Source organism: Lepidochelys kempii, chromosome 7 (assembly GCF_965140265.1).
Source record: "Lepidochelys kempii isolate rLepKem1 chromosome 7, rLepKem1.hap2, whole genome shotgun sequence".
NCBI lineage: Eukaryota > Metazoa > Chordata > Testudines > Cheloniidae > Lepidochelys > Lepidochelys kempii.
This window is the reverse complement of record NC_133262.1, coordinates 684,670-700,625: the sequence shown is the minus strand read 5'-3', so window position 1 is coordinate 700,625 and position 15,956 is coordinate 684,670. Positions and strand designations below refer to the sequence as shown.

Sequence of the window (15,956 nt, the reverse complement as noted above, 5' to 3'; positions counted from 1 at the left end):
TTCCTAGCTTCTGACAGCCTGTAGGGTTGCCAACTTTCTAATTGCACAAAACCGAACACCCCTGCCCCGCCTGTGCCCCCGCCCTGCCCCACCCCTTCTCTAAGGCCCCGCCCCCGCTCGCTCCAGCCCCCCTCTCTCCATCGCTCGCTCTACCCCACCCTCACTCACTTTCACCGGGCAGGGGCAGGAGGATGGGGTGTGGGAGGGGGGTGAGGGCTCTGTCCCAGGATGCGGGCTCTGGGGTGGGGCTGGCCATGAGGGGTTTGGGGTGCGGGTGAGGGCTTCAGACTGGAGTAGGGGGTTGGGGTGCAGGGCGAGTATGGGCTCTGGGCTGGGGATGCAGGCTCCAGGTGGGGCCAGAAATGAGTGGTTCAGGGTGTGGGAGAGGGCTCTGGGCTGGGGCAGGGGGTTGGGGTGTGGGGGTGAGGACTCTGGCTGAGGGTGCAGGCTCTGGGGTGGGGCCAGGGATAAGGGGTTTGGGGTGAAGGAGAGGCTACGGGCTGGGGCAGGGGGTTGGGTGGGTGAGGGCTCTGGCTGGGGGTGTGGGCTCTGGGGTGGGGTCATGGATGGGGGGTTTGGGGTGCAGGAGGGAGCCCAGGGACCTGGCAGTCACTTCTGGGAGCCGTGCGGAGCTAGGGCAGCCGGAGAGCCTGCCTTCGCCCTGGGCCCCCACTGTGCCACCAACCAGACTTTTAATGGCCTGGTCAGCGGTGCCGACCGGCGCTGCCGGGGTATCTTTTTGGTCGAAAACCGGACACCTGGCAACCCTAGCAGTTGGAGGTGAACACCCAGAGCATGGAATTCCGTTCCTGCCCGTCCTGGCTGATAGCCGTTGATGGACCCATCGTCCAGGAACTGATCTAGCGGTGAACCAGACCAGGTGCACTGCCCGCGGCTCGGCACTACAAGAAGGATACAAACGCAAGAGGGCCACATCCTATTCCACCCCGCGCAGCCCCTTTGCCTTTCCCTCGGCAGGAAACAGAGCAATGCTGCCTCCTGCAGGCCAGCTCCTGGCAGTCTCCCTAAAGGACACGTTGGATGGAGTTCCCACTCCGGGCCTTGTGGCAACAATTCTCCACCCTGACCCACCTCAGAGCAACAGGCATTTCCCTGGGAGTCCACCTACATCTCTCTTTGCTCCACTCTGTCCCATTAGGACTTGTGATTCGGCCAAAAAGACCCATTTTATTCAGGGGCCAAAGGTTCCCGGTATGGGGGGTGCTTGAGACTCCCCTAGAGGGAGGGCTGCTGGAACACCAGGCAAGGCTTCACCAGAACCTCCCGCTCAGGCTGTCTGGGCGCCCAAGCAGCGCACTGGACTTCGGCATGCCCCTGCCCCATGGCTGCAGTTCCCATCACACACCAAGGCCTGCCGGCAGCCTGTGCTGTTACCCCTGCTTCCCGGGGGCTTCCCACCAGTGAGTCCAGGGCATCAGCAGCCAGACAGTGAAAGGGGGACTCTGGCAGGTGATAGCTTTTAGCAGCAGGGCAGGGTGCCATGGTAGGATGCAAAGAAAGATGCTGCAGCTAAGGAGAACCAGGCTGGCAGCAGCCCCTGGATGGTCAGGATCTCTGAGTTTAGTGGCAGTTTAAAGGTGGCCCCTCCTGCAGCATGCCCCACAGCACTGCACTGGGGACCTGGGGTCAGCACTGAGGGCAGGGCACAGCCCCTTCTGGCCCCGACACACTCCTGCAGCACTTGGCTGGGCAGGGGGCCACCGGCACAGGCAGGCCTGGCTCGGCCGGTGAGCACTGAAGTAATCCCAGCGGGGGGAAGGATCCCCAGGAAGCACACCACAGCCCAGCACCCCTCCCACCCAGAGCCAGGCCTCACCTGCCTGGGGGTCCTGCCCCGGCAGCAGTAGGGCAGCGAGGGAGGGGGCTGCAGGGGGCCTGGCTGGCCTGAGCTCTTGGGGAGGCTGTGCCTCCCTGGCACCCCAAGCCTGCAGGCAGGGCAGCAGAGGGGGGGAGAGGCTCAGACTCTGCACCCTGGGCAGCTCCCTTCGGCCCCCCAGGAGCAGATTCCTGGGCTCCTTCTGGCCTCTCCCCAGGGTTTGGAGTCCCCAGCCCCTATTGGGCTTTCCTGGCAGGGGAATCCCCATCCCAGAGCACTGGGGGACGGGGCAGGACCCGGGTACTGGGCGGGGCAGAGCGCAGTGGGAAGCCGGGGTTAGCAGGAGAGAGGGGAACGGTCCCCCCAAACAGGCCCCTCTCCCCACCCACATTGAAGGACCCGTGTCTGGGTGCTGTGGCCCTGCGAGGAACAGGCCCCGGGCCCCCGGGGCTCGGGTCCAGGCGCAGAGCCCGGGGCGGCCGGGGACACGGCCCCCTGCCCCCCCCTCCGCCGCCCCCTGAGCTGCATTGCCGCGGGAGCGCGCCCCGCCGCGGGAGCGCGCCGCGCACAGGAGCAGGGAGGCGGCAGCCAAGATGGAGTCGCGGCTGCTGCAGCTGGTGGGAGCGAGCGGGCGCGTCTAGGGCTCCCCGCCCGCAGGCTCCCCCCATGGCCTGGCCCCTCGCAGGCCACCCCGCGGGCTCGCCCTCCGCACCGGAGCCCCTCCCGGGGCATCTCCCCTCGGCCTAGCTGCTGCTGCGCTGCGGCTGCCAGCCCGTGCGCCCCCGACCCCTGCGCCCCCGGCCCCGACCCGTGCGCCCCAGCCCGTGCGCCCCTGGGCCCCCATCCCTGCGCCCCCGGCCCCGACCCGTGCGCCCCGGCCCGTGCGCCCCCGACCCCGACCCCTGCGCCCCCGGCCCCGACCCGTGCGCCCCGGCCCGTGCGCCCCTGGGCCCCCATCCCTGCGCCCCGGGCCCCCCACCCCTGCGCCCCGGCCCGTGCGCCCCCGGGCCCCCATCCCTGCGCCCCCGGCCCCGACCCGTGCGCCCCGGCCCGTGCGCCCCCGGGCTCCCATCCCTGCGCCCCGGCCCGTGCGCCCCCGGGCCCCCATCCCTGCGCCCCGGCCCCGATCCGTGCGCCCCCGGCCCCGACCCGTGCGCCCCGGGTCCCCACCCCTGCGCCCCCGGCCCCGACTCGTGTGGCCCCGGCCTCGCGCCCCCACCCGTGCGCCCCCGACCCCGACCGGTGCGCCCCGGGCCCCGATCCGTGAGCCCCGGCCCCGCGCCCCCAGCCCTGCGCCCCGGGCCCCGATCCGTGAGCCCCGGCCCCGCGCCCCCAGCCCTGCGCCCCGGCCCCGGCCCGGCAGGATGCTGCCCTCGCAGGAGGCCTCCAAGCTCTACCATGACAACTACATGCGGAATTCGCGGGCCATCGGCGTGCTCTGGGCCATCTTCACCATCTGCTTCGCCATCATCAACGTGGTGGTCTTCATCCAGCCCTACTGGATCGGGGACAGCGTCAACACGCCCAAGCCGGGCTACTTCGGCCTCTTCCACTACTGCGTGGGGAACGGGCTGGCCAACCGCGAGCTCGCCTGCCGCGGCTCCTTCGCCGACTTCAGCACCATCCCCTCGGGCGCCTTCAAGGCGGCCTCCTTCTTCGTGCTGCTCTCCATGGTGCTGATCCTGGGCTGCATCACCTGCTTCGCGCTCTTCTTCTTCTGCAACACCGCCACGGTCTACAAGATCTGCGCCTGGATGCAGCTGCTGGCGGGTAGGCGGCCGCGGCTCGCCCCGCTGGGGCCAGGGCCGGGCGGCCGGGCCGGGCGGCCGGGCCGGCGCCGGCTCTCAGCGCAGCCTCGGCCCGGGGCTCTCGGGGCTTCGCTCGGCTGGCGGCGCTGGGGCTACCCAGGCTGCAGCCCGGGGAGAAGCACCAGCTCCGCGGGTAGAGGGCGACAGACGTGGGGGAGGGTCCCGAGCAGGCCCGGGCGGCCTGGGGCAGGGGGCTCCTGTGGTTGGGCCGGGCCGGGGAGCAGAACCCCACCAGGCAGGCTGCAGAGGCCGGGTTTGGGTCTGGCTTGGTGCCGGGGGTCCCCCTCGGAGCAAGGGCTGCTTTCGGTGTAAGGGGGTGCCCTGTGCACACCCAGATCCAGCTGCCATTTCAGCCGGGCAGTCTGGTCTGTTCCAGGGGTCTGGCCCGGAGCTCCGAGCTAACTAGTTTGAGAGTCACCTGCCCAGGTTGCCCAGAGTCTGAGTCGCAGCCGAGTGGCTGGGCTCAGGCATGGGGATTGGACCCGCTATCCGCGGGGCCAGGCGCCCTGCAGCTGCCCGGGGTGCAGCCGGACGGGGAGCCAGCCTTGCTGCCTATGACTCCGGCGGCAGACAGGGGCCTGCCCGGCTCCCCCAGCTTGGACCTTGGCATCCCAGCAGGGGTGGTGGAGAGCCAGGCCAGCTGGGCCCGAAGGCTGGGTGCACAGGGGGCCCAGCACACGGTGGGAGGTTCTGGCTCCTGACATGGCACTCAGCCCCCAAGGTGTGAAGGACACAGTGCGGGATGGGCGCAGGTGCTCCCTCCCACATCCTGGGCCCACCCTCCCTGCTGCCAGACACCAGGCCTTGCCCCCAGCCACTGTGCATAGGGGGCCCCTTCCTGCAGTCCCTGTCCCCTACCCAAGGCAAGGATATGGGATCGATACATTTCTACAGCAATGAATGGTGACCCAAGCGCCAGTCAGAGGTGACCCTGCAGGGGCCAGGCCCTGGAGAGACAGCCCAACCCCACCCTGACCTTGCAGGGGTCTGGGCACTGGTGAGACCACCCACCCCAACTCCCACCCTTCAGGGGCCAGGCCCTGCTGAGACAGTCCACCCACTCCCAGCAGGGACCCAGGCCCTGGTGAGACAGCCCACTCTGACCCTATAGGGGTCTGGACACTGGTGAGACAACACACCCCAAACTGCACCCTTCAGGGGCCAGGTCCTGCCAAGACAACCCACTCAGACTCTGCAGGGAGCCAGGCCCTGGTGAGACAGCCCATCTCCACCCAGCAGGGGCCTGGGCAGATAGCTTCCCTCCTCTCGACCCAGCAGAGGCTAAGTAAAAGCTGACACAAAAAGAGGAATTTGGACCACTGATTTCAGACCTGAATAAATCCCTGTTCCATGGTTCCAGGCCCTCCAGCTGCATGGGGGCCCTGTGGGCTCAGCCTCTGCTCTCTCCCCTCCAGGGTGGGAGGCTCTGCTTGGCCATCTGCCCGCCCACCTGCCCACCAGGCTGAGGAGGGTCCTGCTGCAGCCTCTGGCTTGTCAGACTGATGCAGTCTAGCCCTGACACGAAGCTCAAGTCAATGCACCCAGCAGGCCTGGTTCTGCTCTCCACCCTGGGGCCTGGCTTTCTGAGTGAAGCTGCAGTGATAGGGCATGGCTGGAAATGCTAGGGCTGATCCATTAATGGGTTTGAAAACCAGGCTCAAGTCCTTAAAGTGGCAGCAGAAGCAGCCTGGGGGCAGAGAAGGAAACAGGGCACAGGGGCATGGGCTGGTGCTGGCCTTGGCCCTGGGGGAGGCAACCAGATGCATTCTGCATGAGTGAGAGCCTCTGCTTTGAAGGTCTCAATCATCAGTCCCAGGAAGGGCAGGATACAGGAATCCAGGGGGTGGGGGGGTGGGGAATGAATGCGTTACATTCGGAACATACTTTGAGAGCAGGTCTGGCTAAACCCTCAGGTTTTCACTGCAAGAGTTTGTCTCAGCCCAGGCTTCTGAGGCAGTGCGCTACGGTGTATTCACGCTCTTGGTACCTTTAAACTCTGTTCAGTGAATCGGGGGAGCAGCTCTGCCTCATTGCAAACAGTCTGGAGTCGAAGGCCATTATTTGATGCCAGGTCTGTTTACAAATTGCTCTACGCATCCAGGCCCCACTGCTGCACCGTACGTGTAGTTCACAGCACCCAATGCAAATGGAATCCAGGAAGCGAGGTGGCTGGCTGGTGCAGTTACTGTTACAGTCGATCAGAACACGGGGGCAGGGGGAGCAGCTGGGCTTTTGGAAATGGACTATTTTACAAGAGATCTTCCTGGGCTGGCGTAGCTTTCCTAAAAGTCAGGTGGAGCATCTTTCAGACAGCTAACTAAAACAAGCCCTGGACCAGGGAGTTAGGGGCTGCTGGCAGTGGAGGAGAGGGATTTCTCACGGTGGCTTTGAGAGGAGAGGAAGGAGCCACAAGGAAGATTGGTTCAGATGGCAGAGCCCCATAGCAAAGGCTCATAGCCCCCTCAGCGTACAGGTCAGTGTTAGGTAAGCAGACAGAGGAGGGAAGGGAGGAGTGAGACAAGGTCTGGGAGTTAGTCTGGACTCTGGGCTATTTTTAAAACCAAGGCAGATGAGCTAGAGCTAGATCCTGAAGTGGGTGAGGAGACAGTGACATAAGGTTCAGCTGGGGTGTCTTGGCAGCTGCCACATGCTGGAGTGAAGGCAGCTCTAGATGTGGGAAGCGCAGTAGTCCAGGTGGAGATCATGTAAGCATGGAGAGTGAACTGAGGCAGTGAAGCCCATGGAGCGTGTGAAGGTTGCACTAAGCAGAGTTATGGACATGGGCTGGAGAAGGAGGAGGAGAAATCAGGGCCTTGGCTGATAGACACAGTGTTATGGACAGTGGAGATAAATGGAGGAGTTGTGTTGGGGGTGGGGCAGTAGAGGAGATGATGATGTGCATGAGTAAATTAGCATTTAAAGTAGCATTTAAGGCTAGAGATACTGAGCTGAAGGAAGCCACACCTTTCCCAGGCCACGGCAGGCAGTGAGGCTGACGGCTGTACAGTCTCACTGGCAAAGGGGCGGTAGGCAGGTGAAAGCAGCGAGAAGGGAGAAGACGGCCCGCTCTCATTTCCTACCTGGTTTTCAAATGCACTCATGGACTGGAGCTAGTGAGCAGGAGTCCACATAGGGGAGTGTTGTGAGAGAGTTTAGAGAGGGAGTGTGAGAGCCAGATACACCAAATAAACAGTCTCCAAACTTAGGCGAACCCTCTCCCCGCATCAAAAAAACCCCCACAACCCACCCCAAGAACAAAGAAAGAAAGAAAACCTGGAAGAGTACAAATCAGGTGTGCAGAAGTCCGGCAACAGAGTGGGGGCTAGCCAGTTCATTGCACTGACTGCAGCCTGGCTAAGTACCTACCCTGTGGGCAGGGGGCTTGTGTGTGCATTCGATGCAAGCAGTTCATGGCCCTCAGAGCCGGTACTCAGCCTCTGGAGACCAGAGTGACTGAGCTGGAGGAGCTGAGGAAGGGAGACAGGTACACAGGCAAGACTTTCCAGGACACAGCAGAGTAGTCCCACCCCAGTCTGGCAGCCTCTGTGCTGTTGAAGAGGAGGAGAGTCTCAGAGAAGGAGAACATCAAGCTGGAGTGGAGAAAAATGATCCCGTAGTTTGGACCCTCCTTACAGATGATATCATAGTAGTTCTCCGGGGTGGGGGGGGATCACTGTTATTATGAAGAGACAGGTAATAGTAATGGGGAATTTGATTATTAGAAATCTAGGTAGTTGGGTTTGTGATGACCAGGAGAAGCGCATGGTGAATTGCCTGCTGGATGTGAAGGTTGTGGACCTCTGGAGACAACTAGACAGACTTATGTGCAGCCAGTGGTTGTGATAGATAGGGATGGACATAGGGATAGGTAGGAGAGAAATCCTGGAGGCCAAGTTTTGGCTGCTAGGTAAAAGATTGAAGTCCAGGACCTCCATGGTAGCATTCTCTGAAATGCTTCCAGTTCCATGCTCAGGGCCAGTTAGACAGGCAGAACTGCAGGGTCTTAATGAGTGTATGAGACAATGGTGTTTGGAGGAGGGGTTTAATTTTATTAGGAACTGAGGAACCTTTTGGGAGTGGAGGATGAAGGATAGACATGAAGGATAGGCTCCACCTAAACCAAAACAGAACCAAATTGCTGGAATGTAAAATTAAGAAGGTCATAGAGGAGTATTTAAACTAAGGCCTGAGGGAAAGCCAACAGGTGCAAAGGAGCACATGGATTGGACCCCTTAGGGGAGGGAATATTCTATATTCTAGTAAAGAGAAGAGGATAGATGGGCTAGACGTGCAGGTAAGAGCTGAAGAGTAAGTCAAATGAAAAAAAGTCCAATTGATTATATCACATGAAGGCAGACAACTGAATATTGACACATTTTATAAGTACTTCTATATAAATGCAAGAAGTTTAAATAATAAGATGGGTGAATTTGAGTGCTTGGTGTTAAATGAGGATACTGATATAACAGGCATCACAGAAACTTGGTGGAACAATGATAATCAATGGGGCACGGTAATACCAGCATGCCAAATATGTAGGAATAACAGAGTAGGTTGGACTTTTGGGGGAGTGGCACCATATGTGAAAGAAAGTGTCAAATATAATAAAAATATTAAATGAATCAAACTACACCATAGAATCTCTATGGGTAGAAATCCCATGCTTAAATAATAAGAGTAGAGCAGTAGGAATATACTGCCAGCCACTTGACCAGGATGGTGCTGGTGACTGTGAAATGGTCAGGGAGATTAGAGAGGCTTCAAAAACAGAAAGCCCAATAATATTGGGGGATTTCAGCTATCTCCATTTTGATTGGGTACATGTCAGCTCAGGATAGGAGGCAGAGATAAAATTTCTAGACACCATTAATGACGGCTTCTTGGAGCAGCTTGTCCTGGAACCCACAAGGGGAGAGGCAGTTCTTGATTTAGTCCTAAGTGGTAAACAGGACCTGGTTCAAGAGGTGAATGTAGCTGAACTGCTCAGTAATAGCGACCATAATGTAATTAAATTTAACATCCTTTTAGGGGGAAAAATACCAAAGAATCCCACCACAGTACCATTTAACTTCAAAAAGGGGACCTATACAAAAACGAGGAGGCTAGTTAAATGGAAATTAAAAGGAACAGTCACAAGAGTGAAATGCCTGCAAGCTGCATGGAAGTTTAAAAAAAATATAATAATAAAGGCTCCAACTAAATGTATCAAATAAATAAATAAATAAATAACCAACCAGTAAGAGGACCAAAGAAACCCCCCAAAACATCACCATGGCTAAACAAAGTAAAAGAGGCAGTTAGAGACAAAAAGACATCTTTTAAAAATTTGAAGTGAAACCCTACTAAGGAAAGTAGAAAGGCGCATAAACTCTGGCAAGTCAAGTGTAAAAGTATAATTAGGCAGGTCAAAAAAGAATTTGAAGAGCAACGAGCAAAAGACTCAAAAGCTAACAGCAAAAAAAATGTTTTTAAGTACATCAGAAGCAGGAAGCTTGCCAGTCTGTGGGCCCACAGGATGATTGAGGTGCGCAAGGAGTATTCAAGGAAGACAAGGCCATTGCACAGACGCTAAATGAATTCTTTGCATCGGGCTTCACTGCAGAGGATGAGAGGGAGATTCCCACACCTGAGCCATTCCTTTTAGGTGACAAAGCTGAGGAACTATCCTGGACTGAGGTGTCCATAGAAGAAGTTTTAAAACAAATTGATAAAATTAAACTGTAAGAAGTCTCCAGGACCAGATGGTATTCACTCATAAATTCTGAAGGAACTCATATGAAATCAAGGAAATACTAACTGTGGTGTGTAACTCATCACTTAAATCAGCCTCTGTACCAGATGATTGGTCGATAGCTAATGTGACACTGATTTTTAAAAAAAGGCTCCAGAAGCGATCCCGGCAATTACAGGCCAGTCAGCCTAGCTTCAGTACCAGGCAACCTGGTTGAAACTATAGTAAAGAACAGAATGATTAGGCACATAGATGAACACGATTTGTTGGGGAAGAGTCAACCCATCTTTTGTAAAGGGAAATTATGCCCCACCAATCTATCAGAATTCTTTGAGGGCATCAACAAATGTGTGGATGAATATAGTGTACTTGTACTTTCAGAAAGCCTTTGACAAAGTCCCTCACCAAAAATTCTTAAGCAAAGTAAGGAGTCATGGGATAAGAGTCCTCTCATGGATCAGTAACTAGTTAAAAGATAGGAAACAAAGGGCAGGAATACATGGTCAGTTTTCAGAATGGAGACAGGTAAATAGTAGTGTCCCCAAGGGGTCTGTACTGGGACCAGTGCTGTTCAACATATTCATAAATGATCTGGAAAAAGGGGTAAACTATGAGGTAGCAAAATGTGCAGATGACACTAAATTGCTCAAGATAGTCAAGTCCAAAGCTGACTGTGAAGAGTTACAAAGGGATCTCACAACCAGGTGACTGGGCAACAAAATGGCAGATGAAATTCAATGTTGATAAATGCAAAGTAAGACACTGGAAAACATAATCCCAACACTACATACAATGGGGTCTGAATTAGCTGTTACCATTTGAGAGAGAGAGCTCTTGGAGTCATTGTGGAGAGTTCTCTGAAAACATCCACTCAATTTGCAGCAGCAGTCAAAATAACTAACAGAATGTTAGGAACCATTAGGAAAGGGACAGAGAATAAGATGGAAAATGCCACTATATAAATCAATAGTACGCCCACACCTTGAATCTCCATGCAACTCTGGTCGCCCCATCTCAAAAAAGTTATATTAGAATTAGAAAAAATACAAAGAAAGGCAACAAAAATGATCAGAGGTATGGAACAGCGTCCATAGATGGAGAGATTAATAAGACTGGGACTTTTTAGCTCAGAAAAGAGACAACTAAGGGGGGATATGAGAGAGGTCTATAAAATCATGACTGGTGTGGAGAAAGTGAATAATGAAGTGTTATTTATCCCTTCCCATAACACACAAGCCAGGGGTCACCCAATGAAATTAATAGGCGGCAGGTTTAAAATAAACAAAAGGAAGTACTTTTTCACACACGCACAGTCAACCTGTGGAACCCTTTGCCAGGAGATGTTGTGAAGGCCAAAAATATAACTGGCTTTTCAGAAAAAACCAAGATACGTTCTTGGAGGATGGGTCCATCAATGGCTATCAGCCAAGATGATCAGGCATGCAACCCCATGCTCTGGGTGTCTCTAAGCCTTATTGCCAGAAGCTAGAACTGGACACCAAGGGCTGGATCATTCAATAAATTGCCCTGTACTGTTCACTCCCTCAGAAGCATTTGGCAACAGACACTATGGTATGGCCATTCTTATGTTCTTCTAGTACCAATGACAGAGTTTCACATAAGTTTATTCTGATCTCCTTGAAGATGCATTTCTGAGTGGGAAGCTGCATAACTAGGGATTCCAGCTTGTTACATTAATCCTGGGAAACACATGGGTGCAATCTGTGAGTGATTTGACATTTGCTTCAGACACAGCAGAGGAAACCTAGGTCACAAAGTGGGTGGGGGTAGGGGGACATATTGAGAGAGAGAATAGTAACAGCGCCTCTTTTAGCAAAAGGGTTAAACCTCCAGTGTCTGATTACTGGACAGTAATCAGGAAAGGGTTTAATTAAGGCGTCACAGAAGGCCCAGCTCAAAAACCACTGCCCCCTAGGAGGAAACTGGATCTAATTAAGAGGAAAGACTTTACTTCATCACAAACAGAAACCCAGCCATCTGCCCTGCTCACAATCCCAGTAACACAGAACTGGAGATTTTGCTAAATCCTTCGCTGTTATAAAACCAGCTACAACAGTTGTATGAGTGACAGTGTCCTATATTGCCCCACAACACCACATCTGGCAACAGAGGCTGCCGTTCCTTCCCAGCTGTGTGAATAGAAAGATCTGTGGGACAGAACTGATACTTATTTGAAAAGAAATAGGGTGCATGTTTTACTCCTCTTCCCCACCCTTCATGTGTTGCTTGTCACCTTAACCTGTGAGCTCTCTGGGAAGGGACTTATCTGTTTGGGAAGTAACTGGCCCGTTATGGGCACTACTATCATCTGGATACATAACTACTAACAACAGAGGAAGTTCCTAAAGGGGTAGAATAGAGGCCAGACAATCTGAGTTAGGCTGCAAGTAGTTTGGCCTCAACTGCATCTGGCGTGGAGGGAGCCACCAGGCCATTTGACTGGCAGAAGGACAGAGAGGGAAGGTGCTTATACGCAGCAGACGGAAAAGGGGACTAAGATAGCTGGATTGATATTTTCAATGTCTTACCTCCAGAGTCTACATATTGACCACCTCCCCTGTGACCAGTGGAGTTGGGGACACTTAGAAAGGCTCATAAGATGCCCTGGCACATTGGTGACACCCAAGGATCACAGAACAGGAATTTCTTGTACCCGGAAGCCATAGCAGCATTACAGGAACAATAGGCGATCAACAGGCCTTGAGCATTCCCGTCTTCCTCCCAGAAACAGAGTTGGAAAATTTAAAATTTTATTCTTTTGTGAAGGAAATTTGTAGTTTGAAATAACAATTGTCTCCTGGTATTTGATACTAATGTTTAAGAGCAAATGATACTTCAAACCAGCCTCATGGGCTTTAGCCCCCAGACTTACCATTGGAATCTAGCTCCATCATGACTGTGTGGCAATCGCCAAAGTCCACGACAAGTTGACAACATGCATCTCCTACTGTCTGTTGGGTTCGTTGCGCTAATCCATAGAGCCACTTCTGAATGCTGAAGTAGCAGAATGTTCCTTAGCCAGTCTTCCAGACACATATGGGCAATAGAACATCAGCAGCATCACTCGATAGCTCTATTTTCAAAAGGGCCTCTGATTTTGTGCTCACAATCAATTGTGGGCAGAAGGCAGCAGATGCAGCCAGCTAGGCAGACGTCTACGTTCTACTGCTTGTCCCCATGATTCAGTGTGGACAAAAAAATTAGAGCCCACATCTGAGCCCCCATTAGTCCTCCTTCCTAGCAGTCTACCTTCTGTCTGCCATAGTCTGCAGGCCCTAGATGACACCAGATGGGAAGTCTGAGAAATACGGGTCAGTCTTGTTTGTACAGGGTCATTTCATTGGCCATTTCATTGGCCTTACCTGTTGCACTTTGGAGTTAATTATATTAGCCTCATCATGTTTTAGTGTTCAAGAAGCTGTGCTGGGAGGCATATGTCCAGCTGGGCAGCTAAGGGGTTACACCCCCTTGCTGGGCCAAACAAAGCAGAGGAAGCACACTCAAGGACTGCCTTAGCTGCCAAGCTAGAGTGGGCAATTGCTCACACAACAGCCCTGTGACTGCTCCATGCTGTTCATTTGACCCTGCTGTCAAGGGGATGAGCAGCGTACTGCATCCCAGGGGCAACCCCTGTCCTGGGGGAACCATGGGGGCCTTATGTTCCCCCAAAAGCAGGAGCAAACTGAGTGCCAGAGGTTCCCCCTCCTCAACGAGGCCATAACCCACTTTCCCAGGCTGCACTGACATCTCTCAGACAGGCCCTCCCCTCCAGAAAGCAAATGGGTATCATCTATTGTCAAACACTGAGACACGGCCACTGAGTAGTATCGGCCACTAGCCAAGCTACACCAAGGCAATATCACTGCATTGCCAGAATGAAACCCTCCATGAGGCACGGGTGCTGGCGGAGGATGGGGGGGGACAGCTTCCTCTGTACCTGTGAAAAGGAACCTTTTGGAAGGATTCACCCCCACAGCAGTTCTTTTTGGCAGCTTTGAAAGCTGCTGCTTAAATGACTGGTATTTCTGCACCCAAAGGGACCAGATCCACTTCCCAGAGCCTCAGAGCTAGAGTATGCATTTATGCTGGAATGCCTCTTAAGGCAAACAGGCATGGAACAATCACTTACATCTCCCCGGCGTGGATATGCAGTTGCAGGCTCAGTTTCCTCCCTGACGAGAGCCTTCCTGGGCGGGTGTAGTGAGGTGATTTGGGGTCCAATCTTCTGGTCAAACCCAGGAAAAGGTACCTCGTTTTGTGGGAAAGGAGAGTCCAAACAAAGCCCCAGGAACCCCACCTTGCCTCCGGGGCTGGCTTGTTCCTGCTGCAGGGCTCCAGAGTCCTTCAGCCCTCTCCAAGGACAGGATTTTTTTGGTGGAGGCTCCCCTCCCAGAGGCTCCCCTCCCTCCCCCATCCCATGGGCTCTAAGAGTATGTCTATGCAAATTATTGCTTCATTACAAGTTTACACCAAGGAACTTAGGGAAGGTCAGGTGCCCTCTGCACCGCTGCATTCCAAAGGAATCAGGTTAACTCATCTTGCATACTGAGCCAGGCCAAGCTGATAGAATGGGAGTGGGAAAATGGATGGAAGCTTGAGTAAGAATCTTTGTGCAGAGCTCACTGTGGTGCTAACACACACTAGAAGGTTGGCACTCACTAGATGCCAGGGGAAAAGAAGAGCTGGCAACAGTGTTAGAGGCCACTATATGTTTGTGTGTCTATCTTTGTGAAGAACAGACAGGGAACTGGTTACTTGCACACAGGTGCTGGCAAAAAACACCAATGCTAGACACAGTCGGACATACTAGCTCAGCAGAAAATCCTCCAGCAGCCCCCTCCTGTGCATTTCTGCTGCTGCTTTCATCAGGAGATACAGAAATAGCACATGCCTTTTCTCGGGGGCTCTGGCTGGAGTGCTGGCAGAGCAGAGGAGGGTGGAAGGTGTTATTTCCTGAATCGGTGATGTTTATGTCAGGAGGTAGAAGCTATTGTTGAAGATTTTGAGTTTAAAAGGCAGTATTTATTTATAGCCTGGCCCAACAAAAGGCTCACAAATTATCTACAACACTCAGAAGGGATCCCCTCTGCACAGGAATACACCCCAGTGCCATTTCTACAGGGATCCCAAGGAGCAATGGGAGAGCTGCCAGCCAGCGTGGTAGAGAGGGGACTTGGTCCTCAAGTCTGGACTGAGGGTGGGAGACTGAACAGCTGCCTAAACAGACACATCAAGGGCCTGCCTTTTTGTAGTTCACATGCAGAGTGTAATCCCCTTAGACAGTCACAGTTAAAAACAAATGCTTCCAATGGCGCAAAACACTTAGTCCTTCTGATTCCAAGGGCATATATTAACCAAGGAATCCCGAGCGCTCCCTGGCTCACTGCAGAGGCAAAGCACTGACCAACCGGTACATAACAGCCAGTGATGGCACTTGGGGGCTTGGCCACCCTTTGCTGTCATGCACTGGAGAGCGTTAACCTAAAGATCGCAGAACAACTGTTAGTCTTTGGTACCAGCAGGGCCTCCCACGCCCTAAGGACAGCCCTGTCACTCCTTCAAAGACAGCAACAATCCTCCCTAGGGGTGCCTCTTAATTACACTGGGAAGCCATGTGCATTTCAAGGGCTGCACATGGGAGCCTTTCTTGTGAACATTGCTCCATTCAGCAGGCAGCAGAGCAGACTGGGCAGCCTCTCGTGGTCAGGCTGAGAGTGGCAAGGTGGGGTGGAGCAGCCATCTGGTTCAGGAGGCTCCCCTGCATCCTGTGGCTGGGATCCTGAGATCTTTCTGAATGTATGTCAAGTACATGCTTTAACGATCCCACATTCAACCACACCACTGAAGCAGGGGAGAAGGGGCTCAAGGCTGGGCAGTGAGGGGGACAAGAGCCGGGGCGCATTTCCTGAGCAGCATGCATGGAGAGCACTCTGCAACAAGAATGCCTATAGAAAACACACTGCTTTAAAACAGCCATAATTTACACCTAACCCAACTGTTCCACACCCAACCCAGGCCCTAGTCCTCCCCAAGAGCTCGATACCAGAGCTGCTTGGAAGGGTTTTGTTACAGTTCTTTGACAAAAAAGTCGTGTTCATTAATTTGATCAATTAGCCCCCTCTTCTCGAAAGGAAGCGTTATGATAATGCTGAAATGTCCCATTTCAACACTCTCAGCAGGTAACATTTCAGAATGAGCTTTCAAAATGAAATCCATTGTTAATTTGATTGGAGAAACATTTTTAAAAAGGTCAAAATTGGAACAGAATGTTATTTCATCTCCATTGCACATTGTGTGAAAAAGTGTTTCTTTTCTCAGTTTTAAATGTGCTACCTGTCAGTGTCCTGAAACGCCCCGGTTCTTCTGTCAGGACAGAGGGAGAATGGCAGTGCCCACTCTGCCTTTTCTAGCCCATTCATTCTCCAGGCCACCTTAATCCGCTCCCCCCTTGTCTCTTCTCTAATGGAGACAGGCCCAAGTGTTTCAGGCTCTCTGCCTGGGGGCTTTCCAGCCCCAGACCATTCGCGTTGCCTCTGCCCAAGCCCCTTGATTCCTACTG

At 54.0% G+C, this 15,956-nt stretch overlaps 1 protein-coding gene across 3 annotated transcripts in view; it reads left to right on the top strand.

The window, feature by feature from the left end:
- The first annotated feature begins 2,480 nt into the window (after window positions 1-2,480).
- The window catches only part of LHFPL4 (LHFPL tetraspan subfamily member 4), a 70,347-nt gene continuing 56,871 nt past the window's right edge, over window positions 2,481-15,956 (top strand). For all 3 annotated transcript variants that reach the window (XM_073350796.1, XM_073350795.1, XM_073350797.1), the window contains exon 1: window positions 2,481-3,607. In XM_073350796.1, coding sequence (XP_073206897.1) covers window positions 3,202-3,607 — 406 coding nt within the window. In that variant the 5' untranslated portion in view covers window positions 2,481-3,201. The remainder of the gene's footprint in view (window positions 3,608-15,956) is intronic.